Below are 27,913 nucleotides of genomic sequence, written 5' to 3'. Positions count from 1 at the left end.
TACGGCATGTGGTAGTAGGAGCACAAGAAAAGAGGCTGGTTGAAGCACGTAGGAGTATATCAATGACACCACAGCAGAAGTCTGGTTGAAGGATCTCCTAGTGGAAAGGGTGGCAAGGTGTCAAGATGAGGTCCCAAGGCAGGATAAAGTTGGCTGGCATCCTTCAGCCTTTGAAGAGGAGGGCAAGGGGCTTTGCACATAATGAAAAGGAAGGCATCCCAAGAGACAGGATCTTTCACTCCTGGCCTCCATCTTCAGAGGGAGAAACAATGGGAAAAATTATATTTAAGAGGCAAAGGCAACAGGTATGTATCTGAGTACCAAGTTCAAAAGTAGGAATTAAAAAGTAGCAAAACCAGCTGAAAAAAGAAAAGATTGAAAAAAAAAAAAGGAAGGCCTAAAATGTCCCAGGTAAGTTTGAAGAATCTAGTCAAGATTTATTGTATACCTAAAAGGAAAAGTGAAACATAACAGATATTCATGGCTTCGTGCACAATCTTCTTTCCCAATCTATTTTGTAAATGGAAAATGTGTAATTTATTTGGTGTTTAATATGAAAATAAAACTAATTGCTAAAAAAATCTAAAGTTTTCATTAAGTAATAGCTAATAATATAGCTAACATTTATAAAGTGCTTACTGTGCCAAGCACTTTATAATTATCATCTCATTTGATTCTCACAGCAGCCCCGAGAGGTAGGTGCTATTATTATCCCCATTTTACAGGTGAGGAAACTGAGACAAACAGAGGTTAAATGACAGTATCACACAGCTAGTAAGTGTCTGAGGCCAAATTTGAACTCAAGCCTCAGGTCTTCCCAACGCCAACCCCAGCACTCTCTCCACTACACCATCTAGTGTCTCCAAAATATTTAAAGAGATTAAAAAGAAGAGAATGAAAGTCAGAAGGACGCTCAGCTTATCAGGGCAACCTTGTTACTATCGTGTTACATTTAACATACTAAAAAAAGGGCATGTAATAGAAGCTCAAAGTTTCACATATGACCTACTTTTTCTGTTATTTGTGTAAGTCCTGGCATCTCTCTGCCAAGAAATAACACATGCCGAAGATGTAGTTTTGCTGGCTGGAACAGAATTCTTTGCTGATTCATGATCAATGGAATGAAAAGGGCCTGTATTGTTCCCCTTTTCCCCAAACTCTCATAGACTGTGAGAAGTAGGCAGTCTCTACTCTCTATTAGGTCACATTTTAATGAGGGAGACAGTACACAGAGGAGGTTTTAGCTACGAGTCAGATGGAAAGGCTCTGTGGTCCCAGGGGTGCAGTCGCAAAGCAAACAGTAATCTATCTTCTTTAATGTCACTGCATTAATAGTATCAGTTTCTGATGTTGAACCGTTTGCCAGAACCAAGAATTTTGGCATTGAGAACTTTATTTCCTGCATCTCCATTAGCTGTGGTTGCTGGGGAGGCAGGGGCCACAACATCTACAGAGGAAACTGTAAAGTCACATCTTTACATAAGTCACTTTGCCAGACTATGGCTTTAGGAAAACCAGGCTCGAAGCAGGACCAGTCATCCTGGGATCGATGCTGTTGCCAGGAATCTTGAGCTTATCTTCCCATAAGTAACAGTTGCTGGTGATGAGAATATTAAGCTCACGTCCACCCTCAATGAAGACTCCAAGAGCCGAGCTGGTGGTGCCATAGCATTGCTATTCCTGGGGCTCCTGAGTTCAAGGTCCTGGGCTGTCCTCATCAGGGTCTGATAGAAGGTGGTTGTGGTCAAGGTGGTTTGATGGGCCTGCAACACAAAGCCTCCTCTTCTCCCTCATCATACCCCACTACTTCTGCTAGATTAGCTTGCCTGTCCAGTTGCTGATGGTTGGTGGTAGGGATGCCAGGTCACTTCTCCACAAGGGAAAGTCAATGGTCTAGAGTAAACTCTAGAGACTGCTGCTGTTCCAAGGAATCTTAAAAGAGCAAGCTCCCTATAATGAAGCTGAGAACCATTTAAAATTTAAGGCACAAAAGAAATTCAGTGGGATTTGGTAACAGTAACATGACTAAGGTAGATACCAAGGGGGAAGGGGAAGGAACCCTATTAATACATATGAATCATTTTTAAGAAATTTTCTTTTTTTTAATATATTAAACATTTTATTTCTTCTTATATGAATCATATGGGATTTCTGCTAAAAAATTACAAACAGGCAACAAATAGAAAATTGACTGTATACTGAAATGTTGATGTTCATCGAAATTTAAGTCCATTATAAAAAAAGAAAAACAAATTTGTCTTTTCATACGTAGACAACCCCCTCCTAAACACAAAACAACGGACCTAGCATGGTAAGCAAAGAGAAACTACTTAGGCTTCAGTAGGTTTCTCCCAGTGTACTCACACTCTACCCTTCCCCTGCCCCAGGGGCAGTTACTGAAATACTCAAATGCCTGGGGAGATCTCAATGATTGGGGAGTTCTCTTCAGTTATGCATTTCACTATATATGCTTGCCTGTTCATTCAGTGAGACTTTTCCAAGGATTCCCATTAAGTTTACCACAGCTGTAAACACACAAGGAGTCAATAAGGACAATTCTACAGATACAGCAGGAGCTTCTGAGGCTGAGTGATGCCTTTGGATGTGAACCTGGTGGGCTTAATGCTATGTAGGAATCAAATTAAGTTTCAGATTCCTGTCCCATACCCAGGTGCTACAGGGAAGAGTACAAAAGATAGGAGAAATACACAATTTTAGGCTATGTTTTGTGTGAGAAATGTCTGTATTTTGTTTTGAATATATTTTAGTAAATATACTTTCGTAAAAGCTAATTGATGTTAAGTAGTTATGGGTTCCTGATTACTGGCTCCCTAAAAACAAGAAGAATACATCCATTAGAGGGCTGAGCTAATAACAGTAAAGAAGAGGTACCCACAAACTCCTTAAGTGAGCCTGGAACCCTGAGGATCAATGTAGCCACTGTGGCCCTGTGAGAATGAGGACAAAGTAGACATTTTAAACTTGAATTATTTTGGTGAATAAATGGAATATACCTTGTTGGAAAAGACCTTTGAAGGTAATATTTTGCTCTATAGCATCAAATGAATTTTCATAATCAACAAATAATGAACACAATCTAATAGCATATTTGCTATGTCTTACAGTCAACTGAAAAATGGTAAAAGGCGCATCATTGAATACTTTTTACAAAAGCCTTCTTGTTTCCTACTTAACAGCCTCATCAAGGATTCCCTCATTTTGTGCACAGCTGATTCACAAAAAGATTTTAAAGAGTAGGCATTTAGATCACTAGTTGTCTTTTCAGTTGCCTTTTCTGTTATTATTAAGGACCAAGATTTTTTCCACACATTTGGTATCACCACCTCCTTCAGATAGCATGTATATCAATATCTGAGTACCTTTACAATAGTGTCTACTCCACTGTGGATATCTTCCAAGCAATCATAATAATAGTAAAAGCAGCACTTTACAAATATTACCTGATTTTATCCTCATAACAACCCTGGGAAGTAGAAGGAGTAGTAGTCTTCATCATAGTTGTTGTTATCCCCATTTTTATTTGAGAAAATTGAAGTAGAGAGAGGTTATGTGACTTGTCCAGGGTCAGAAGGCTAGTAAGTGTCCGAGGTCAGATGTGAAATCAGGTTTTCCTGGCTCCAAGTCTGTCAACTGTACTCCCTAGCTGCTTTCACCTAGCTGCTTTTTCCATTTTTATTCTCTTTAAGGCTATTTCTATATTCCGTATAAGTATATCCACAACTGTTTTATTATGGTCCAAATGTGATAATTCCACTGCTCTCGATAATGAAAACAGTTTGCTGTAGTAACCTTAACAACTCTTTTCCAGTCTTCTTCTATTTGTTATCCTCCTTCTCTTTATATTTTTAAATGCCCTTGGGATCATAATGCTTCCTTGGATCTCTAATCAAACTTTTTTATAAAATTAGTTTTTCCTTTACTGCTTCTCTCTGCTTTATGAGGCATTATTTCTCGTAATCATTCATCTTTGTAATATTTTAGGAATGAATTTACATTATAAACCAGTGTTACCATCACTCCATTTGGCAAGTAAGTCATTGGAAAGGGGGGGGGGGAGAAGCATATTTTCTCCATACTATGAAAAGGCATTCCAAAACGTCACAACAGACAAAAATTTCTCCCTGTATGGCTTATTAAAACTTTTAAATAATGTAACTTTTGCAAAAATCATTTTAGGAGAAAAGAACATTTTTAAAAAAAGGAGTCTTCTCAAAATTCACCCTTGAAAGAAAATCTTTCGTGTATACTTTATGAGAAAGTACCACTGCTTTTATTCCCACATTTGCTTTTTGATCTTTGTAACCATAGCACCGTATCTACCATATGGTGGTTGCTTAATAAATGCTTCTTGAACTGAATATCTATTGAGAATATAGATAAGGGCAGTCATAACCATACTTTCCCCAAAAAGGGGGGGAAAAACCTACTTCAGCTAGTCTGGGATAAGTTCTCATTAGTGATTAAATATCAATAAGTATCTGACTCACTCAAGCCCATTCCAGATAATTCTCCCAAACCCATAAAACTCTAAGGGTCTGTACACCAAGGGGTTCCCCACGTTTCAGAAGAAGACCAACACAACATATGTTTTCACTGTGCCAACGCTGAATGGGTAAGCCCTGAGGAAGACACAGAAACTCACATGACAGGTCGCGTAAGAGAAAGATCCCAGGTTCTCAAATTCTTCATGCACACAGTCCTGTGCAAGTGTACAAGCCTAGCCATCAAATCACCAAAAAAAAAAAAATCCTGTTTTGCAAAAATCCCTCAGCAGAACTGAGAAAGGTGGCCAGAACATAACCCCAGTTTCAGAGGCATCTCAATCTCAGATCCTGGTCTTGTAAGACAGAGTAACTATCTCCAAAGACAGCAGCAGCTAGTGAGAACACGTTCCAGCCTTGCTCCCTCTCTAACAGCCCTCCTGCACAGCACCTGAGTTCTTTTCTCCCAGACTCGGAACATGGCTCCGATGTTATTACATGGTGAGCACGACTTCTGCCAAGTACATGTGGGTTTGTTTACTTCCCGTAGAATGTCTTCACAACAGAGCCTTCAAGGTGCTCCCCTGTTGTCACCTGCTAAGAGTTCACATTACTGACATTGAATGTAACCGCTTTTAAATGCACTAATTCCATGTACAGCCAATGGGAAAGTGAACCAACAACTTACAAACTGGGAAGCCATTAAACAGCAATTAACAGAGGGGGTGAAGACATAACGAGAAAAAAAACCCAAACAAAATCAAGTTCTTCTATTGAATAGGGTGTTCCAAAAGTCTTAGTGCAGTTTTAAGCTATCAAAGCTTAATAATTACATCATGAAATCCATGGGGCAATGGCATAAAAAGAAATTCCCCAGTGATATACACTAGCATTTTAGGGAAGGTATACCTGGCAAGCAGATGGCACCACAAGTAGATGGACAGAACGCCAGGCCTAGACATTCATCTTCCTCAGTTCAAATCCAGCCTAAACATTGACTAGCTGTGTGATTTTGAGCAAGTCACTTACCTCTGTTTACCTCTGTTCCTAATCTGTAAAAAAGAACTAAAGAAGGAAATGACAAACTTTGCCAAGAAAACCCTCAAAAATGGAGCTACCAAGAGTCAGATATGACCGAACAAGAACAACTATCAAATTACCTGGGGACATATTTTGTAGAACAAAGTAGGGAAAACAAAACTTGACTAACGAAATAATGAAAAAAATAAAGTGCAAATGAAAGTAGCAGAGCATTAGCAGACCTCAAGTTATAATACAAAATAGCGTTCATCCAAACCACCATTTGGCACCAATTAAAAACTGTGAATAGACTTAGATAAGCAGAGAGCAAAAGAAATCAAATGCAGTAGTTCAGTGTCTAAAAAACTCCAAAGCAATGGATAGCACTGCCCTTTGGATGAGAATCGATGGGAGAACTGAAGAGTTTGGCAGAAATTACATGTGAACTAACATCTTATAACCCATAATAATTTACAAACAGATCCTTGATGGGAGGAGAGCTAATCAGATAAAAGCAAAATACAATTACGTGAAAACAACTTAACAGATACCACTTTAATTCCATTTCATGGGCCTCAACTACAAGGAAGATCTTCTTAACAGTCATGATCCAAAAGGGATTCAGGCATGCCAGTGACATGGTACCTACTACACTGAGAGTGAGAAAGATATAATCACTTAAAATCTCAAAAAACTTGACCAGGATTTATTTTTAATAGTGATAACCCAAGGCAAGATGAAATGATTAAAACAACAACACTGCACCATTTAGGAAGAAGTATAAACTTTTAAAGATTGTTCTGTTAACCAAAAAATTAAAATGGCTATATATCTGAGAAGAGGCCCAAACCATAAAGGTACTAGTAGGAATCAAGGAGAAAAGAAAAAACAACAAAGGTGTTATTATTAGTAAATATAACCTTTCATACAAAAAGCCACTGTGAAGAATCTGAGGGACTCCCAGGGGTTTGTATCCTCCTTAAATGACAGCTTTTAACTTTACTAAAAATGGGGGCATTTTAGTCTTCTCTGAATGTATTCCTAAAACATTCTGAAAAACACATTGTGGGCAAAGAAAGGAACTAAGTTTGTGGGGACTGAGGAGTTTTTTCATGGAAAATTCAATATAATGAAAGCTAATTCGATTCAATTTAGCTCAGTGTGAACGTACTGGTTGAAGAAATATAAGCACTAACTGCAAACGTGCAGCAGTAAAAGAGTAAGCACCGGTCAGCTAAGGTTAGGAAAGAGTATTCCCTGAATCCAGTAATCGGGAAGGAAGTAGCAGCTAAAATAAACTAATGGGTGGACAAGAAGGAAATAATATTCAGAAATGAGACATAAGGGGGAAAAGTCAACATCGTAAGCAAAACAACAAAGGAAATCCAAACTAGAGTGCAAAGAAGTGACAATCTGAGTAAGCACTGAGGGAAATTAAATGCTTAGGGAAATATGACAACAAGAACAATGAATATTAGGTCCAAATTCAAAGGAAATTACAGAGAACAAATAATGGTTTTCCTAGGAACTAATAAATTAAAGCATAATAATAATGGTGCAACATGACTACCAAGTTAAAAGAGAAGAGCTTTCTGGCCAATTGATATACTCATTATAACCAATGGATATACAACTTGCCAAGCACCAAATCTATGACATAAATAACTGAGAGCAGAATGGATAGAATACTGTACTTGGAGTCACAAAGACACAAGTTCAAATCCCGTCTCAAACATTTATTAGTTATGTGCTCTTCAGCAAGCTCCTTAACTTCCTTGGGCCTCAATTTCCTCCTCTCTAAAATGGAGACTCTAATAGTATCTTCCACACAGAGTTGTGAAGATCAGCTGAGATTACATACACACACACACACACACACACACGTGTATGTGTGCATATATATACACACATATATACATATACACATACATACATATACACATATATACATGTGCATGTTTATATATATATGTATATACACATATATACATATACACATATATACATGTGCATGTTTTTATTTATTTATATATATATATATATATATATATATATATATATATATATATATATATATATATATGTGGCTATTATTATCATCAGATCACAAACTGATTCAAGGTAGCCCAATGTGCTAAAAAGTGCCTTGGCCTGGGATTCAGGAGATCCAGGCCCTGATTCTGACTCTGCCAAAAGTTAACGATGTCATTTAGTGGCAGCTAGGTGGCGCACTGGCCCTGGAGTCATGAGGACCTGAGTTCAAATGCGGCCTCAGACACAACACTTGCTAGCAGTGTGACTCTGGGCAAGTCACTTTAACCCTAACTCCCTCACCAAAAGAAAAAAAAAGTGTCATTTAAAATTGCTCTACAATCTTTAAAATCCTTTCCAATTCTAGATCACATTATAATTTGATAATGAAGTGCTGATGTAGCGCTATGACCATTGACTTGAGGAACTTTGAAAACTCGGGGTGTATGGGGGTGGGGGTGGGGGTGTGTTGTTTGTTCACATGGTCAACACTCAAAACTCAGCGCTCGGCGGGATTCAATACTCAGCTGAGAGGAGCAATGCCAAAGAGATGGAGCACACGAGTCCTAAGTCTCGGGTCACTGAAAATATGTACAATAGCAAAATTCATATTTCCACAGGGAAGACTGCTCTGTTTCATGCCAAAGTCTGGTAGTTCCCATTGGCTGAAGAAGTCTGGGCTGTCCTCCAAGTAATTTAAAAAAGAGTTCACCTTCTCTGTAGCTTCTACCTGAGTCAGTCACAAAGTGAAAACAGAATTCTTTTCTATGTTGATATATGCCATAATTGTAAAATTTTGTTTATTACACTGAGAAGGCCTAGCTTGGGCCCCACCCAAAGGAGTTAACAGCAGTGATAATGCAAGTTGTGTTGAATTTCCTCTTAAATATGTGTCTTAACATCTATAATCTGACAAAAATTTTAAAAAGGATAAAAAGCCAAAGCCTGCCGGGAAATGCTACACAATATAAATCCCAAAATTAACAAAAGGATGTTGCCAGCTTGAGTCACCAACTCCGGAAAGCCAGTAGTACTGAGGAAAAAGAATAGGACACGGAGTCAAAGTACCAGGGTTCAAATCCTTAGTGACTATGAGCAAATAACTTTATCTCGCCAGGCCTCAGTTTCCTCATGTGTAAAATGAAGGAGTTAGAGTCAATGACCTTTAAAATTCTTTCTAAATCTATGATCATATGAACATATATTAATTATATACTATAAAAAGGCAGACTCTGGGCATACAAATTCTTCACAAAACAATAAAAAACCAAACTAACTTTATACCTAGTCTCAATATACCTAGGTTGGTTAGAGAGGAGTAAAAAATAAGTTTTTAAAAATTGTTAATGAAAGTTAATCTTGATGTAGAAGTAATCCAGGGCATAGCTGTAAGTGCAATGACGTAGACCTAGGTTCATAGGGTCATTAAGATTTAGATCAAGTTCCAGCCTAGTCATTTATTAGTTATGTGTCTATGGGCAAGTCATATTCCTATATGCCTCAATTTCCTCAACTGTCAGAGAGTTAATATCTGTACTACTACTTCAAAGAATAGAGGAATATGTAAAGACAGCATTTTTCTTAATCTTCCAGCACTATATTACTACTACTACTAATAATAATAATCCCAAAGGCTACACCAACATAATGAATGGTCTGGGTAGGTCTTACCAAGATGGAAGAGTCTGTCATAAGTTCACAGACCTAGAGCTACTTCTTAGAGTTGAAGCAGCCAAGGTCCAGGTTGGATAAGGGACTTTCCCAAAGCAACACAAGCAGACAGCATCAAAGGTGGGATTAAAACCCAAAGTCTGTCACCCAAAACCACGACTGGCTAAATTTCTATAAAACCATCCCCCTAAGGCTAGCCAACAGGAGATGAACTCTGGGGAGGCACAGAATCTAACGAAAATCATCTATCAAGGTATATAGCACTGCAGCACCCGTACTGATTAAATGATGGCTCTTCTTAAATACCGAAGTCCAACCTGGCAGGTAACTTATTCATCATGATGACTCTGAGCTTCTAAATAAGATTCAGGTATCTTAAGGATCCAAGAAAGGGACAAGGAAGAGACTTGTACAGAGACAACATGGAATAATGGACAGAAAGTCGTTCTTGAAGCCAGAAGGATGCAGGTAACCCCAACTGAGCAAATCCCAACCTCTCCGTGCCCCAGAGAACTCTCTAGGATTATAAATCGCAGTGTGGAGAGAGTTCTCTCCTCTGGGAGTTCCCTCTACCAATGAAATCACATCACAGCATCAAGAAAAGATAAGACAACCAATAGCTTAAGAATTACAAACAGGTTGTTGTAATAACCCCACCTTCCAGTCCCTCCCTTCTCCCCAAAACGGTCCCTGTTTCTTCTTAACAAACCTGATATCTACATTGGCTGAAAATGCTCACATTCTGAATTCTGTGGTTAAGAGACAAGGAGTGAGACCGCTTATTTGAATCTGACCTAAGCGGACACTACAACTCCCAATTCTTCTTACTTTCTATCTGTATCATTCCAACATATATCAAGGATCCAGAAATATCACCCAGAAGATTTCATGCAAATTATACTAACCAAATGAGTACCTAGGTCCATCCCATCTGGCTGTGTATTTGACCTCTGGTCTGTACAGTACCTCACACACTAAGTAACAGTTTATTAATTTACAGCAACTGTAAAATAATAGCAAGGACCATGACAAGAGACATTAACAATCAGAACCAAATCATCATTTTCTTTATTATCACCTAGGATTTTAATTTATCAGAGAAAAACAAAAATTACATATCTAATGAGAAACGAGTACAAAGCCCAATCAGGTGAGAATAAGTATTTAAGGAAAATCTTGGTCTTGAAATACATTCACATGATAATAAGAATATGTGTGGTACGATTGATAATTTGCTTGACTCGGAATTAGGAAGACATAAACTCAAATCCCAAGTTCAAATCTCAGATGCATTCCTAACCTCTCCCCTGAATTCCAGGCTTGCATTAACAACTGCCTTTGGGACATCTCAAACTGGATGTCCCACACCTATCTCAAACTCAACATGTCAAAAATGGAATCTTTCCTCCTTTCTTCCAAACACCCTTCTTACTATCTAGGGCACTGTCATCTATCTTCCCAGTTATCCAAGTTCCAAACCTTAGTGTCATACTCAGTTCATCACTTGCACTCATTCCTCATATCCAAATGTCGCCAAGTCTTACTGCTTATACCATCACCTTCACCACCTCTCTCATATACATCCCATTCTGTTCATTCATATAGCCACTCCTGGTACAAGCTCTCATCACCTGACATCTATCTTGTTGCAAGAGCCTTCTGGTTGGTCTCTCTGAATATCTTTCCCCTACTCCTGTGCATTCTCCACTCAGCTGCCAAAGCCATCTCCCTAAAGTGCAGGTCTGACCATAATATCACCTCCCTCTCCTCAAACAATACATAAATTCCATTGGTTCCATATTACCTCCAGGATTCAACAACAACAAAAAAATCTTCTATTTGGCTTTGAAAGCCTTTCACAACCTGACCTCCTCCTACCTTTCCGGTGTACCTTCCACATCTGGATAGGGGGCAGGTGGGAGGAGGTAGGGGCATGGCGCCTCTGAGACCTGGAAAATTCAAGTAAAATTTTTAGCCCTCCCTTCCTACCAGAGAAGCCTGAATGTTTTCTTTTTCTTTTATGGGGTGTTTACAGTATCTCGTTGTAACATTCGGGTTGATATTATAAAATATTATACATGTATTTTATGCATTCCTGAGTTTCTAAACTTTTTTTTTGTCATCTGCTGGCCTTCCCAAGTCTGCAGCTTCCTCAAACTCCTATAAAATTCCCATTTCATTTCTCAGGGAAAGTGTGATGTGGAAGGGCTAACTGTACTTATAATTTATCTACACACTTGATCCCAAAACACTGGTCTGCTTTCTGTGTTTTCCCCATCTCCCTTTCATGCCTTTTCACTGACTCCCATGCCTATATAATGCTTTCTCCCCTCCTCCTGGTTTCCTTGGAAAACCCAACCCAAATCTCACTTTCTACAGGAGGTTTTTCTTTGTCTTCTCTACTTCTGATAGTTCCCTTCGGGTATTACATTCACTTTACCCTGTATATAACTCATTGGACAAAGCTGTCCTCTTCATTAGACTGGGAGCTCCTTGACAGCAGGAATCATTTTTGCAGCCCTTTTTAAACATTTCTTGATTGAGTAGTGGATTAGTAACTGTGTGACCCTGAGCAAGTAGTAAGACCCAGTTTCCTTATTTGCAAAAAGGAGATGATAATAATAACAACTACCTCACGGGAATGTTATGAAGATCAGCTGAGATAAATGTAACGTATTTTCAAAACTTTGTACTTCTATATAAATATTAGTTATCATTTTTATTGTTATTATTAATTATCATCAGAAAAAGTTGCTTTGTATCAGTCCTTGGTATAAAATGTAGTCATCACAGTAAGGTCTCTGGGGGTTAAATTTTTACCCTGACTTTAGAAACAGCAAGACATGCAATGTTACAGAAATTATCTTAAATGTAAACAGGTACAATTTAAATGGCATTATGTCAATGCCCATTTTCCTGCTTTCCCACCTGCAGTTCTGGAAACACGTATGGCTTTCTGTATAGGCACCCTGGATTGTGCTATCTGTAAAATTTAAGTGACACTATGGTGCCTGCATAGTACTTCTCACATGTACAAACACCCCCCTGAAAGGTTTTCATTTTTTTAGGTAATCTAACACATGGGAATCATGATGGCATTTATCCAATACCTCACTAACAGTATATTCTCTTTGTTAATGAAGGAATAGTCCTCATGGGAGTAGTCAACAACTTCTTTTTAATCAATGGTTAAAAAAAAATTCAAAATAATTTACAAACTTATCTCTAACCTTCACGTAAGCCCCTAGTAAGAGGCTAGTGGTGAATTTTATTATACTAATTTTACAGCTGAAGCATCTTGGTTTATGATTACACGGTCAAAATGTTAACTCACCCACTCAGCACACCAGGGCCAAATATTGCCCTCGGGTTATGTGACAGAAACTGACAGGTCAATGAATTTGCAAACTATGGCTGACTAAATCTCATTGCCTCACTTCCATACAAATAATGCAGTAACCTTTCTATAACTAGTTTGGGAACTATGCCACATGACCTCATAATCTCTGAATAAAACTAAAAGTTAGAACTCCTAAATTCTAATTCACATTCTTCCCTGCTATTTTCATATCTACTACTTAACCCCTTCCTGTTTCCTCCTTGTAAAAGAGATTCATCATCTTCCATTAGACAAATATGTATTAAATGTCTACTGTGTGGAAAGTTCTGTGCTAGGCCCTTGGGGAGATACAAAGTTTAGATTGGATGGGATCTCTTCCCTCAAGGAGTTTATAGTCTACTAGGAGGACAGAATATAAATTTATCAAGCAACGTATCACAGTACAAAGGGGACTGGACTTGGGAGTCAGAAAGACCTGGGTTTGAATCCTGACTTTGATACTTCCTACTGTATGCAAGTGATTTACCTTCCTTTGCAACATGGAGACGATAGCATTTTGACAACCTCTATCACGGAATTACTGTGATGAAAGCACTATCATACTACATGAGAAATGCACTGGAGTTACAAAAGAATGTGTTGTATGAACTCCAAGGGTAAAATGGTCGTTATTGATGGGAGGTAACAAGGATGGCTTCGTGGAAGCATTTGAGTTGGACTTTAAAGAATGAGTAGGAATTCAAGAACCTAAGAGAGTGAAGAGAGCATCCCAGGGTCATAAAACAGGGCAAGTAAAAGACAGGCACAGAGGGAAGAGCAATTACGATGAACATTTACATGGTACTTTAAATCTGCAAAGTGTTTATACATGTTATTTCATTTGATTCACACAACAACCTTGTGAGACAAGTGATGTTGTTATCCCATACTGTTACAGATGGGGACGCTGGCTGAAGGAAGCAAATGCTTTGTCCAGGATCATACAGCCGGTGAGAGTCTGAGGAAGGATTTGAACTCAGGTCTTCAATGACCAAACAACCACAACAACAACTTCCTACCTCCAAGCCTAGCACTTTTCCCACTATATCAATTGCCTTTCCCTCAAGCTAAAATAGTGCAGGGAGAATCCTGAGGAAGAGAGCAGTTTATTTAGTTTGAGGATCAAATGAGTTTAATATAGATAAAGCAATTTGTAAAAAGGAAAGCACTATGTAAATGCTTATTATTATTAAACACACAGTTTGGATCCACAGCAGTCCCCTCTTCAAACCCTTCAATGCCTCCCTGCTGTTCACAGACTAAAGCTAGAACACCTTAGTTTATTACTCAAGGATCCGCAAAGCCTTCTCTAAGTCACCATTCCAGTCCTATTACCCACTTAATCCCCTATTAAAACATTCCTCTCCAAACCATGCAACATATCTTGTGCTCCCCAACTTCTTTACCTTTGCTCATGCTTCTCCCATATACACTGTCCTTCTTCCTCTCTACTCTGTTGTTGTTTAGCCACGTCCAACTGTTTGTGACCCTATTTGGGGTTTTCTTGGCAAAGATACTAGAGTGATTTGCCATTTCCTTCTCCAGCTCATTTTACAGATAAGGAAACTGAGGCAAATAGGGTTAAGTGACTTGCCTTGAGTCACACAGCTATCAAGTATCTGGGGCTAGATTTGTTTTTTTTTTTTTAATTTAGTTTTCAATATTCACTTACATAAGATTTTAAATTCCAACTTTTCTCCCCATCTCTCCCCTCCCCCACCCCAAGACAGCATGTAATTTGATATAGGATTCATATTAAACCTATATTCACATTAGTCATGTTGTAAAGAAGAATGAGAACCAATGGAGGAAACCACGAGAAAGAAGAAGCCAAGAAAAAGAGACAGCAAGCAAATAATACGATTCAGTCTGTGTTTGGACTCTGTAGTTGTTTTTCTGGATGTGGGCAGCATTTTCCATCACGTGTCTCTTGGAGTTGTTTTAGATCCTTGTGTTACCAAGAAGAGCTAAGTCTATCAAAGTTAGTCCTCACACAATGTGGCTGTTACTACGTACAATGTTCTCCTGGTTCTGCTCACTTCACTCAGCATCAGTTCATGTAATTCTTTCCAGATTTTTCTGAAGTCTGCCTGCTCATCATTTCTGACAGCACAACGGCATTTCATTACATTCACTAGCCATGCCCCAACTGATGGGCATCCCCTCAATTCCTGAGGCTGGATTTGAATTCAGGTCTTCCTGATTCCAGGTCTGGCTCTCTATCTACTGTACCACATAGCCTCCATTTAAAAAAAAAAAACAACCCTGACCACACCAAGTGAAAGCGACCTCTTCCTTTTCTGAACATCTAGAGTATTTTTCAGGATCCAAGGACTGAGAAAAGGAAGGGAAATGAGAAATTATTTAGTCTTTTTTTTAAAAAGCACATATTAAATGTCTACTATGTGCCAGTCACAGTGCTAAGTGTGATAAGCACTTTACAAATATCTTCTTATCTGATTTTCACAAGTACCCTGGTAAGTGCTCCTATTATTCTTATTTCAGGTTTGAGAAAACTGAGGCAGATAGAAGTGAAGTGACTTACCCAGACTCATACAGCTCATAAGTATTTAAGGTGGGATTTGAACTCAGGTCTGACTCCAAGTACCAAGCTCTATCTGCTACATCACCAAACTGCCACTTACTGCCTAATCCAATTCCTTCACTTTACAGTTAAAAGAAAGACCCAGAGAAGTTGTGAACGGAGAAGTAAAACTTCTAACCCAGACCTCTAACTCCACATTCAGGGCTCTTTCCAGTTTACTTCATCACCTTTCAGTTTGTAGTGGACCATTTGGTTGTTTTCTGCCTTGTGCTGTTAATTTTTTCATTTGATTATGCTTTACTTCTCCAAATAAAATCCTTGAGGGCTGAGGTCCTTCTACCAGCACCCCATGCTGAATTAATTCTAGCCCACCACAAATATTTAATTAATGTCTTCACTTATTAAAAAAAATCACAGCACACAGACTTGCAAGAGAATATTCTGGGCATCAAAATACATAGAATTCTATGAAATTTTTAACAGTTTCTTCATAGATTAAGGAATTACTTAAAGAATCATTATACTATTTTTACTACAGTGATTATCACTGTAATTCTCTCCTTGAGATCCCTGCTATGAATCTCCTAAAAAAGTAGATAAGAAAATTCTTTTGGTCAAGTCTGGCTTTATGCCTATATGGGGAGATTTGAGGAACAGTGCAAAGACCACTGATATGTTTCTGATGCATAAATTTCTATATTTAGTGACTCATCCCTTTGTCTCAGCAGCTATCCATTCTTTTATTAAAAATAAAAATACCCTGGGAGGGATAATAAATGTCACTAACACTTCCGTTTGAATGCTTTTGTTCCTCCATTTGTTCTATATTGCTTTCCTCCATTTACCCAGTTGAATGAAGCCTGTATGTCACACAGAAATCTTGAGGAAAAAGTAGGCAAGAGGCTTATTTCATCTGCTTCACGATTTTCCCAACGGGGGTTCCTGATTTGGCTGCATCTATAATTAAATCCTTTAAACAGGGCCTAAATCAGATTCACCTTATATTTTTTTTCCTGAGAAAATTATTATTACATAGGAGCATTATACAGGCTCTGTTCTAAGTTATTAACACACTGATTTGTATAAAACAGTGTATGATGATGCTAATATTATCTTCACAACAGTTTTCACACATTCATGCTTGCCTTCCTATCATTTAAACAAGTTCTTCATATTTCATTCCCTTAACATGCCAAAGAATACAGCAAAAAGACACTACTCATCACTGAAAGGTAAAAAGGGAAAAACCACCTTCTTCCCTTCACAAAATCCACAGTCCAGGTATTTTTTTTTTAAGAAGAAAGAAACTTGCAACCTAAGTATTTGGAAAATTACTCTGAACTTGCCCTAAATTGTTCCCTGTGGTACCTGGAGCGTCCCACATAGCATTTAAAATTTTTGAGGGAAACACAGCTATCCTCGACATTTATCAGACACCAGGCAAATTAGCAGCACGAGGTGAGTCACAGCTACAACATCATATGGCACTACCTTCCTCTCGATGACATTCCCAAGTGTTGGAAGCATATTTTTGTTTACTCATACTTTTGGCTATGCCAGTATCTTTTCAAACTTTCTTGTTTGCAACATCCTATTTTTGTGAAGCTGGATTTTTGGTGATGGCTGTGATAAAAAGCAAGAACTGTGTTAAAATCAATGTAGAATACAATACAAGGGAACCAAGAAAGTTGGGGAATCTGCTTTAAACAATTGTAAGGTTTTCCTTTTATATATAAATGAGGCATATTATATATGTGTGTGTATATGCATGAGTATATATTATGTACCTATATTTTTATATACTTCCTTATATATCTATGAGGAAGTTCATGGCAGGGATCCTAAGAAGTGTGTTTCAGTGATAAAGACTGTAAGAAAAACATAAGTTCTAAGTAATGTAAGTCATCTGTTTACATGAAGCTCCTAGAAATGAAAAAAGGCTTTTTTGAGTAGGTGCGACATTTCTTTCCCTTCTTTCTAAGCCTTTCTTGGCTACCACTAGCCAGAAGTATTACACCTCTGCTCTGGAAGTTCACTCATTTGGCACTTATGATAGGCTCACGGATCAAAAACAGGCAGGAATCCAGTTCAACCTCTTCATTTTACACTTAAGGAAACTGAGGTCCATGGAGCCTAAATAACTTGTCCAAAGTCATAGAGACAATTACCATCTGAAATAGGATTTAAACCCAAGCCCTGAGACTCTAAAGCCACTGATTTTTCCTACTGTACAATACTATATCTTATTTACTGCTTTGCTTCAATTGTTACCTTCACATGTGTCTAGAATCTAATTTCCTCATAAAGCAGAAGATCCCTAAAAGAAGGGATCAAGTGTTATATATCTTTACATCCCATTTAGTCATGAAGAAAAAAATCAAGAATCACCACCTACAAGCCAGTCATTTAGTAAAATCTACTGATTGAATACCATTGAAAGTTTTAAGCCAAAGGGCCACTGTTGGACCTAAGCGTAGTAATCGGCACAAAACTGCTACTGGCATTGTAAGACACTGGAAACTGAACTGAGGAATCAGGTATAAACTGTGTGGTCTTCAGACAAACCTCAATTTTCTCTTCTGTAAAAGGGAATAATAATACCTGCAACACTTACCTCATGGGGTGGTGGGAGGTTCATTTTAGATAATATGAAAATATTTTGTAACTACAAAGGACTATATAAATGTGAACTATTATTATTGGTCTTGTATCTCTCTGCTATCTCAGTTTCATCATCCCTATAAAAATAAGAAATGAGTTAATCAAGTGTAAGATGTTTTAATTTGTATGCATTACAATTACAAGGCTTGAAATTTCTACCTTAACGCTTTCATTTCATCCAAGGTATGCAGTGGATAGTTCACATCGCATACATATCAAGTAATACCATACTTTATTCCTAAAATATGTACATATATACATTTGTATATGTGTATATATGTATATGTACACATGTGTGCATATGTTATGACTAATAAGTAATTATGTCTAGTTCAACCATAAAAGTGTATTAAAACTTCACAGAACCAAGAAATATTCAATTGTAAATTTTAAAGATTTGGTAATAGATTGTGCTCTAAATATACATGCAGTCCTTGGTCACAGGGATTTATGATTCTGCCCTTCCCCTTTTTCCTCTGGCTGTACTCTAACTAGTTCACTACTGGTCAAACTTTACAAGTCTTTTTTCTTTTTTCACAGTTGCTATGATAGGTTAAACTCTAAAAGAAGAGGTAAAAAGCCACAACTACACTACTATATTCAGTTACGGGTACCATATTTTAAAAAGGATATGCTTGACCAATACTGATTTTTTAAAAAACCACAGCTACAGAGACTAGAAAAGAGACAGATAGTAGGGACATGATATTTGTCTTCAAGTATCTGAAAGGCTGTCATGTAGACTTGCTTGCTTTAGGCCCCAGGAGGCAGAAACAGCAGCAATGGGTAGAATATTTTTAAAAATTTGCTTAAAGGAAGAAGAAAATTTAATTAGCATAAAGGGAAAGCTTCTAAAAATTTAAAGCTTTTCAAAAGGGGAGTGGGCAGCCTCAGATAGTAATGGTTTTCCCCTCTTTGGAGATCTACAGATAAAGACTGAATGACCTGTTGTCATTCAAAAAGTAGTCAAGTTCAGGCTTGGTGGCCAATGAGCTTACTTACATCTCTGAGATTCTGTAATTCCGCTGAAATCACTGATAACGAGGAGAAGGAAGGGTCTAGGACAGGAAGACATACTCTATCTTCTGTTGTATATCTTTGAGATTACCAAAACAGAAAGTCAAGAACAGCCAAAGGTTCTTTCTCCATGCATAACACGTTTTTTTTTTCATTTGCCCTTTGGCATAGCACTGCTTGAATGTCAGCAGCAGTGACAACCGGAGATAGGCAAACTCATGTTGTTTTTGCCAGGAGATGGGGTATAAAGCATACAAAAGGGCTCTTTGTCTTTCCAATGCCATTCATGAACAGGCCAAGCGACGGAGTGAACTATCTAGATCAGTCCTGAGAGGATCTCCTCTGCTCCAAGAGCTGGGAAGCACGAAGGAATGCCAGTTTGGTCGCTTTCAATCTGCTGTCCTAAGAAAGGGAGTTCTGAGAAGGAGAGCCAGAAGACAAGTTGGAGGCTGAGCTACTGGAAGGCCACGACCTGGAAACAGGTGAAATCACAGAGGGCATAATAAACTCACGCATGAAGACCACAAGCATGATCAACATGGACCATCTGCTTCAGTACAAGGACTGAATTTCAAACCACCCTTTTGAGAGGCAAGTACTTGAATGTGTAGATTAAAGGATTCAACATAGAGATGAAATATTTGTTCCCTATAGGACATATGGATTTTTGTACCCCTAACACTCGGACAAAAATATGGAAAACAAAACAATTATTTTCAAAACAATTTTTTAAAATCTAACTCCTCCCCATTAATAAACACAGTAACTTGGACACAACAGCCTTTTTATCACAACTTACTAGAATTAGACAGTTGTAAAGAAGGAAATGAGATTGAACAGAGAGAAATTTCACACTCACAAAAGAATCAACAAACAGATCATGTGTGATAACTTAAGTTTAAAAGTTCTTTTGGAATCCAGAATTCATTCAAAGGTGCTTCCTTCCTTCCTTCTTTCCTCTTTCTTCTCCTTCTCTTTCTTTTTTAAATGACAGAGAATAAAAGGTTTGCCACACCTGAGCCCGAAAGGTATCATTTTAATCCTCTCAACTATCTAGAAAGAATATAGTAGAAAATACCCACACACACTGCAATACAAATGTCTTAGATAAAACTGTGCCTAACAGTACAGCTGAGAAAGAAACTGATAAAACAAGTTACCTGTTTCTTAAAACGAAAGGGGCTTAAAAGAACAGTTGTCAGAAGCACATCTAAGGATAAGGATTTAGCCAATCAGCAAGAATTTATTAAGCACCTTCTATGTGCCAGGCACCATGGTAAAAATAAAAAATTTTTTAAAAAGTTCATGCCACCAAGTAGCTTCTAAATCTCACTTAAGTATGTGGAATATTTAAGTTAGCTTTCCCCAAATTAAATATATTGAAATCATTATGAACATATTTGCAACCTCTTTCTCAATGTTGCATGTTTTTAAAGTCAATTAGAAAAATAATTCCAAGAGACTGCAACATCACTTGAATCATCAAAATAACGCATTAAGACAGTGGTTTAAAATGAGTTGAAAAAAAGTCAAATGGAAAATTTTTTAAAGAACAAAGTTAAAACATTTTTCCTCTTATCAGTTCCACAAAAGCATAAGATTCTTATCTACATTTCATGACACTATTAAATGCCAACCAACCCAATAAAAACCCCCAACACATTTTGGCAACCCAACAAACCCTGGTGAACAGATAAAAATAAACAAAGAACCTCAAGTCATTAGGATAATTACCCATTCCTGGAGGAGAGGATGAGACTAATGAAGACTAATGAAAAGAAATGAGACAATGATACTAATGAAGAACAAAAATTTCAATTATCCAATACTGACGCATTTACTGTCTTCTTAAATCTCAAGACATGAAAGAATTTATGAAATAAAATACTGAAAAGTATTCTTGGTGAACCCTTTTCGGGTCTACTGGATGTTCTCAGAATTTTCTGCTGTAGATGTGATATCACTAGTAGAGGTCATTCCAGGACATCACAGCAAAACTGGTGAACCAGCAAGTGGAATTGAATAGTTTAGGACTGATAATTTATGAAAGGAAGAGAAAAGTAAAAGGTACAGAATTGAAAATAACCTTTTTGAGGACTTAAAAGAGCACATCTCTAATTAATTTATTCATAATCACTGACGTTTATATAGTATTCCAAGGTTTACAAAGTACTTTACATACATTATTTCATCTGAGCCTGAAGGGGATCCTTCCCAGTAGTTCTTAATAGTTTTTATTATCTCCATTTTAAAGTAAAGTAGCAGCTAGTGGTGAAGTAGATAGAGTGTTGGACCTGGAAGACTTATCTTCTTCCTAAATTCAAATCTGCCCTCAGATGCTTACTAGCTGTGTGACCCTGGGCAAGTCACTTAATCCTATTTGCCTCAGTTTCCTCATCTATAAAATGAGCTGGAGAAGCAAATGGCAAATCACTCCAGTATCTTTGCCAACACACACACACACACACACACACACACACACACACACACACACTCGAGAGTGCACAATGGGGTCACAAAGAATCGGACACAAATGAAAAAATGAACAGACTGAAGGTCAGGGAAGCCAAGTGACTTACAGAGGATCACACAGGTACTAAGTGTCAAAAACGGGATTCAAGCACAGGTCTTTAGAGATTCTGAATTCAGAACTTGGCATTTAACCCAAAAGAGTACCTCCAGGAATCACTACAAAGTCCCCTTTTTTCTTTTGAGTTCTGACAAGGATACACCAAGTATAATCCATAATCTATATGTTTATATATGTGTGTGTGCGCATATACACATATATTTACATATATAATCCATCTACATATATGTATGTGTTCAGATATATGTAAATGAATGGATGGATTATAGTATGTGTAAATATAAGCACATGTTTACATATACAGATAAATCATCTGTTTTCTAATTATATGAATATGTATAAAATAGGAGGAAATGTGGTACATCTAGGTCTGGAGTTACAGGTCCTGTGTTCAATGATAATAGCGAGAGAGAGAGAGAGAGAGAGAGAGAGAGAGAGAGAGAGAGAGAGAGAGAGAGAGAGAGAGAGAGAGAGAGTGTGTGTGTGTGTGTGTGTGCGTGCGTGCGTGTGCGTGTGGTGTGTGTGTGTGTGTGTGTGTGTGTGTGTGTGTAACTTTCAAGTTTGCAAAGCACTTTTTTAAAATATTATCTCATTTTATCCTCACAACACGGAAGTAGGTGCTTTTATTATCTCCGCTTACCAATGAGGAAACGCAGGGTGTGGTTAAGTGATTTGCATAGGGACCTGCAGCTGTTAAGTGTTTTGACTCTAGGTCCAAGGGCTCTATTCAGGCACCACCTAACTTCAAATTCTGGCTCTCCAACATACCAGTGTGTTCAGGGACAAACCACTTAACCTTTCTGGGACTCAATTTCTTTACCAGTAAAATTCATTCCACAAGTATTTATTAAGGGACTAGCACTATGTCCCTGGAAGCAGAGATACAAAGACAACTATGCCCTGGCCTTGGAGGAGTTTTTCACCAGTGTTGAGAAAATAACATGAACATAAGTGAGTAAGTACCAAGTAGATTAATAATAATTCAGAGGAGTGGACTAGAGGGGAAGGCATTAGCAATGGGGGGAATCAGATCAGGTTTTGTGCAGATACAATAAGGAACCTGACTGGGTGACCTCTTAGGTTCTTTCCAGTTCAAAATCTATGATCCCTTTTCTGAAGTAATAGGACGTTCTTTAATAATGACTAATTCTGCATTCTTTCAGATAGGACTGAACAAGTAGGTACAATTAACAATACTTAAACAATAATCTTTAACAATCTTTCACCAAAATCCATCTCATCTAAAATTAGCTACTGTGCCTTTTGCAAACTTCATTTCCCTTCAATAGAACTGATTTTATCCACTGTAATTGTCAATAATCTAAAACTCTAATGAATGTCTTGATCACAGAAGTGGTGGATAAATCCATAGGATGCTATCATGCTATCCTTTTTTTGGACTGTGATTTTCACGGAACTCTCATACAACTGGATTTTTTTTCTTCCAGGAAATTTTCTGTCTTCATTGTTTTGTTTTTAACTTCTGCAATTCATTATAAGAAAATTAGTATTTGAAAAATTAGGGCATTACAACATATAAATCTAATAAGTGCTTCACCTTGGCAAACATGACCAGGGTAAAAATTGGTTGCATTTATATGCTTTTAGCACTGATAAATCAATCTAAAGTACTTGGTGCTGTAGTTCTTGTGACCTCTTCAGATGGTGAAAAAGGAAGAATGAAAATAAGACCTTTCTATTCTTATAGCAATCCAAGGAAAATTTTCAGCCCCTTAATTCCATAGCACTCAAAGTTTCCCCATCTAAGGGTATTATAATTGGTGATAAAGACCTAGGAAATATCAAATGGTGAGCCTCTCCTCCACCACACCTTAAACTCTAGCTTTTCCCCTATAAGGGCAATTGGTAGCAAAGGTACTGCCTATAATCTTTCTTCCTCCCAAACTGGAATTCTTAAGGTTTGCCTCTAGCGATCCAAGACACCTGACATTAAATGGTTCACCCTTGTCTCCCCTCCTCACAATTTTTTCTCCCTTCTCATTTTTGCAGTTAAAGGTATTTTCAAGTACCATTACTTATTATTTATCCAATATACTATTCCCCCAACCAAATTCTGTCAGTGAATTTCCCAGCTCCTTCTAGAAAAGCTGAAGGAACAAGGAAATTCACAAGTAAACTCAAAAGAATCGTTAAATCTACCTGCTGAGCCTTGCTTTCTGTTTGAAGACAAATAAGGGAGCTTTCCACTTTGCACTCTGAGAAAGCACCTCATGAGAAGCAGTATAGAACAGTGAATGGAGTATTTACTCAGCCTGAATTCACAAAGCACAGAATTCAAATCCTGCTTAAGGTACTAACTAGTTTATGAAGCTAGTCTGGACCTCAGTTTCCTTTATCTGTAAAATGAAGGGGCTAGACCCCAAGACCTCTAAGGTCTTCCTCCAACTCTAAATCTGGGATCCTACATGACCTACATGCTGGGTGTGGGCTGCCAAGTCTAAGGTGCATGAGGATGTAATGACCAAATGTGTTCCGACTACTCTCTGTAGGGCATCTTTTTTTTTTCCCTACTCTGCAGATGTAGTGAAAAGAATGAATAAGGCATTGAAACCAAATCTCTCACTCACTCCCTTTTCTCCCTCTTCTCACTTTCTGAAATCTGTAGCAATAGAGTGACACCTGTAACAGGAATTATCCACTGGTGGGGCTGTTCTGGGACAAGACTGGGGGTAAGGATTAGAGGTATTAAACAATATTTCTTATTTACTGGTCAATGGACAGCTAACAGACAAAACATATCCAAGATACCCAACAGGGTGCCTGGCTGACTTGAAACCCAGCAAAGGAAAGCCCTTCAGCAAGAAACTGCTGCCTTTTTACCAAGCAATTTGTTTCTGCAAAAAGCAGCTACAAGATAGGTGACTTTTCCCCACATCCCTAGCTTACAACTCAACCACCCAGGAACAAAATTCCCTAAAAGCTCCTTTTGATTCTTTGGGCCCTGCAGACCAAATGCTACTCAGGGCTCTCCCAACAAAGCATTGAGCATAAAGAGCATATTGAAAAAAGAAAACTTCTGAACTGGAAAAGTGGACTCCAGAACACGCTTAAGCAAGTCAGTATGCCACGAAACCCAATAGGGAAGTTTTCCCAAACTGGTAAACAGTGAGATGCGATTCCCCAAAAGGATACCAAATTGCAGAGTCTATAGGCCCTGAAAGAACGATGGTGAAATTGAAGGTTGGCTTGGAGGGTCGTGGAGAACTCCTTGGGAAAGCAATAGACTTCTGCAAAGAGCAGTATTCTCCCCGTCCCAAGTATTTCCTGCAGTGGTAGTCTAACGTGCAGTCTCTGAAATTCTGGGCCACATAGGGCAACATCCCTTTGCCTCTTGAGTCCATTTCACCTCCTGCTAACCCATGCCCTCCCTCTCAGGGAGTCCTGCCCCACTTCCTTCTTTCTTCAAATTTACTCTTCTGACACTTAGCAAAAGCTCCCCTTTTCTCTAGCTTTGGAGCCCTCCCCCCAGGGACCTACCTCCTCCCTTCTCGGGGAGTCTCCACTTTTTTTCTCTTAACTTTGGTGGAGATCCCCCAGCTGAGTTCCCCTTACCAATTTCCTGACGCTGCCCTCTCCCCAGCCCAGGCCAGCTTCCCCGGAAAAAAGCACCTGATGAAGGAAGATGCCAGCTGTCAGGAAGCCTAAATCCAGCAGTATATGACTGCGGATTGTCTTTCTCACCTCCCAGACATGGAGATTATTGTTGCTTCACTTATTATCCCCTACCGAGAACCTGTGCACCAATTAAATTCCCTAAATCTAACAGAAAAGGGTTCTGCAATGAGGCACAGAGATCAGAGTCATAGACCCCAAAAGAGAGTACAAGACCCTAGGAAACTCCGACTCCCTCATGCCCCGAAAAACAGTCAGGTGCAAACACTTGTTTCCTAGCGGGCAAAGAGAGCTTGAATTAAAGTCACAGGCACCCGACGCCGGCCGTAGTGGCAGCAGCGATGATTAAATCAAAAGATCGTTCAAAAACTAAGTGTGTATTTGTCTTGGGTTTGGTGGTAGAGTTCTCCTGCAACAAGCTAATTAATGCCCTTTTCCGCATGCCCAGAGCAGAGGGTGGTGGTGGGAGGTGTCAGTGGCGCCCCTGACTTGTTCTCTTCCACTATTGGAGAAGCCAAGCCCCCCGCCCCCTGGCCTCCAAAGTGGCATAAAGAACCTCTGACTTTGGACAAGTCAGTCCCAAGCCCAGAGAACGAAAAATGGGCTTTCTGTCTGGCGCTGCGCTTAATCGGAGCAACTTGAGGGGTACGTGCCAGGTAGACCTCGTCAGAAAAAAAAAACCTCTGGGACCTCAACGCAAGAATTGGACAGTATTTTCTTTTCCATGACAAATTACCTACAGTTCTCCCGCCTCTCTCAGACGCATGCATATACAGTATACACACACACAGGCGTAAAAAAAAAAAAAACCTTTCGACACATTCACGAAGCCCCTTTCATTCACACTCCATATTTTTGTGCTCTCATCTCCTCTCCCAAAAGCAAACTAGATTTAAAAAAAAAAACCATCACACTGCCTCTTTGCCAAATTGCACGTGGAATAAAACCCCTACCCCTCCAAAATGAACTACCTTCTCTCCCTCTACTTGCATCCAACCCTCAACTTCCACCAGTATAACCCTTCCCCCCATCCTCCCAAGAATTAGGGGGGTGGGGCAGGGGTAAGGCGAATAAAGAAAGCATAAAGCCACTTACTCGGGTTCAAGAAACACTCCGTAAACCTTCTAAAGCAGCTTGCATTTCTAGAAGATCCATCTTCCATGTCTGACCCTAGTGACAAGGGGGAGGAGGCAGCGAAGAAGAAGGAGCCTCTAGGCGGTTGCTGCCGCTGCTGCCGCCGCTGAATTTTGCTGCGGCTGCTGCTGGTGTAACCCCGGTCGCCGCCTCCGACCCCACCGCCGGCGCCGGCAGCGCCTGCAGCGCCGAGGAAATTGTAGGACCACAGGCTGCAGGAGGCTGAGGAAAGGAGAAGCCGAGGTGGCTGCGGTGGTGGTGGCGGCTGCTGCTGCTGCAGCCGGGGGCCGACTGGGAGCAGTAAACCCTGGAGGGAAGGAGGAGAGAAAAACAGCCGCCGCCTCCTGCTGCCGCTGCCACTGCCGCTGCTGCTGCTACTGCTACTACTATTGCTCGGGTGGACGATCAAGGGAGCTGTTTCTTCTCCTCTTCCTCCTCCTCCTCCAACATCTCCTCCTCCTCTACGTCCTCCTCCTCCTCTTGCTGCTGCTACTGCTGCTGCTGCCTCCCTTCCTTGGAGACCCGCTGGGAGGTGAAAGCAAGACGAGGAGGGGAGAAGAGGAGGAGGAGGAGGGGGAGGCGGGGGCGGCAAGAAGTAAAAGGAAGATGGAGAAGAGGACGGAAAGGGGGAGGAGGAAGAGGGAACGGAGAAAGGAGATCGAGGGACGACCCCGCTGCCGTTACGACTGCTGCAGCCGCCGCCGCCGCCGCGAGTACCGCACGAAGAGAAGCAAGCGGCGCCGGGGCCCGGACAATCTGTGCCCAGGTCTGCGCGGGCCAGAAGCAAGGGGAAACCGCGGGCGTTCCCAACCTTCGGAGCGCTAGAACCGTCCCCGCCCTGGCCGTTGCCGCCGCCGCCGCCGAGATCCGAGTGCAGTCGGTAGTGGCCGGATCTGAGCCTTTTCCCGTCTGCAGACAGAGGGGCCTGGGGGCGGGATAAAAGCTGCTTCTCGGGGTTGGACATGACCCTCCTCCCTTTTTCGCGGTAGTTCGAGGCAGGACGTTTGCTAGAGACGCCGCGAGGTGGGGGAGCGAAAAGCCAGGGACGCAGCCAGGCGCCTCTCTCCGTCTATGCTCCCCTCCCCGCTAGGAGCTTTCCAGGCTAACCACTGCGAAAGGTTTGGGGGAGGGGGTGCCTCTCCCCCTCTCCTGTCTTCGGTTCCCCGCCCAGTAAAATCTTCACATTTTCATCCCCCTCTCTAGGTGGAAGGGACAGACATGATGATGTCTGTCGGGGCTGGTCCAGCAGTGGCTCCCGAATGGAACAAGGACTCCTCTTCTCCAGTTGTGGAGGTTGGGGGAGGGGGAGCGAGTATACCTATGGGCTCTGTGTGTTTTCTATGCTCTCTGATATATATGTTGTTCGATGGATGCTCAAAAGCAGCGGATAAAATCACTGCAGTGCCTCCCATGGACGCTCCGGCAGCAGCCAGAAAACGCCCACTGGCGGAGCAATTGCTTCTCAAGCTTCCTCCTCCTCCCTTCTCATTATATGTACCCAAAGCACACACAGAACAGAGAGAGAGTAGAAACACATTTTAAAAAGGGGGGGGGAGAGGGAAAAAAGGATAGAAGCAGGCCAAATCATTACCTGTAAAGCTCAATCGTAGAAGTGATGTGTGTCCTTGGGGGCAGTGAACACATGGGGGAGGGGGGACACGGGGAACACACAGATGCTAAATCTTTTCTGAATTCTGAACCAGACAGTGGTGCAGCAACTCCCTCTGTGA

At 39.9% G+C, this 27,913-nt stretch overlaps 1 protein-coding gene across 1 annotated transcript in view; it reads right to left on the bottom strand.

Annotated features, from left to right (window-relative positions):
- PDE10A (phosphodiesterase 10A) overlaps positions 1-27,618 on the bottom strand; it is a 394,215-nt gene extending 366,597 nt beyond the window's left edge. Inside the window, exon 1 of the mRNA XM_078155052.1 lies at positions 26,145-27,618. Coding sequence (XP_078011178.1) covers positions 26,145-27,147 — 1,003 coding nt within the window. The 5' untranslated portion in view covers positions 27,148-27,618. The remainder of the gene's footprint in view (positions 1-26,144) is intronic.
- Between the last annotated feature and the right edge of the window lie 295 nt (positions 27,619-27,913).

Source organism: Phascolarctos cinereus, unplaced genomic scaffold, assembly GCF_003287225.1.
Source record: "Phascolarctos cinereus isolate Bilbo 61053 unplaced genomic scaffold, phaCin_HiC Scaffold_5;HRSCAF=322, whole genome shotgun sequence".
NCBI lineage: Eukaryota > Metazoa > Chordata > Mammalia > Diprotodontia > Phascolarctidae > Phascolarctos > Phascolarctos cinereus.
This window is presented reverse-complemented; position numbering and strand designations above follow the sequence as displayed.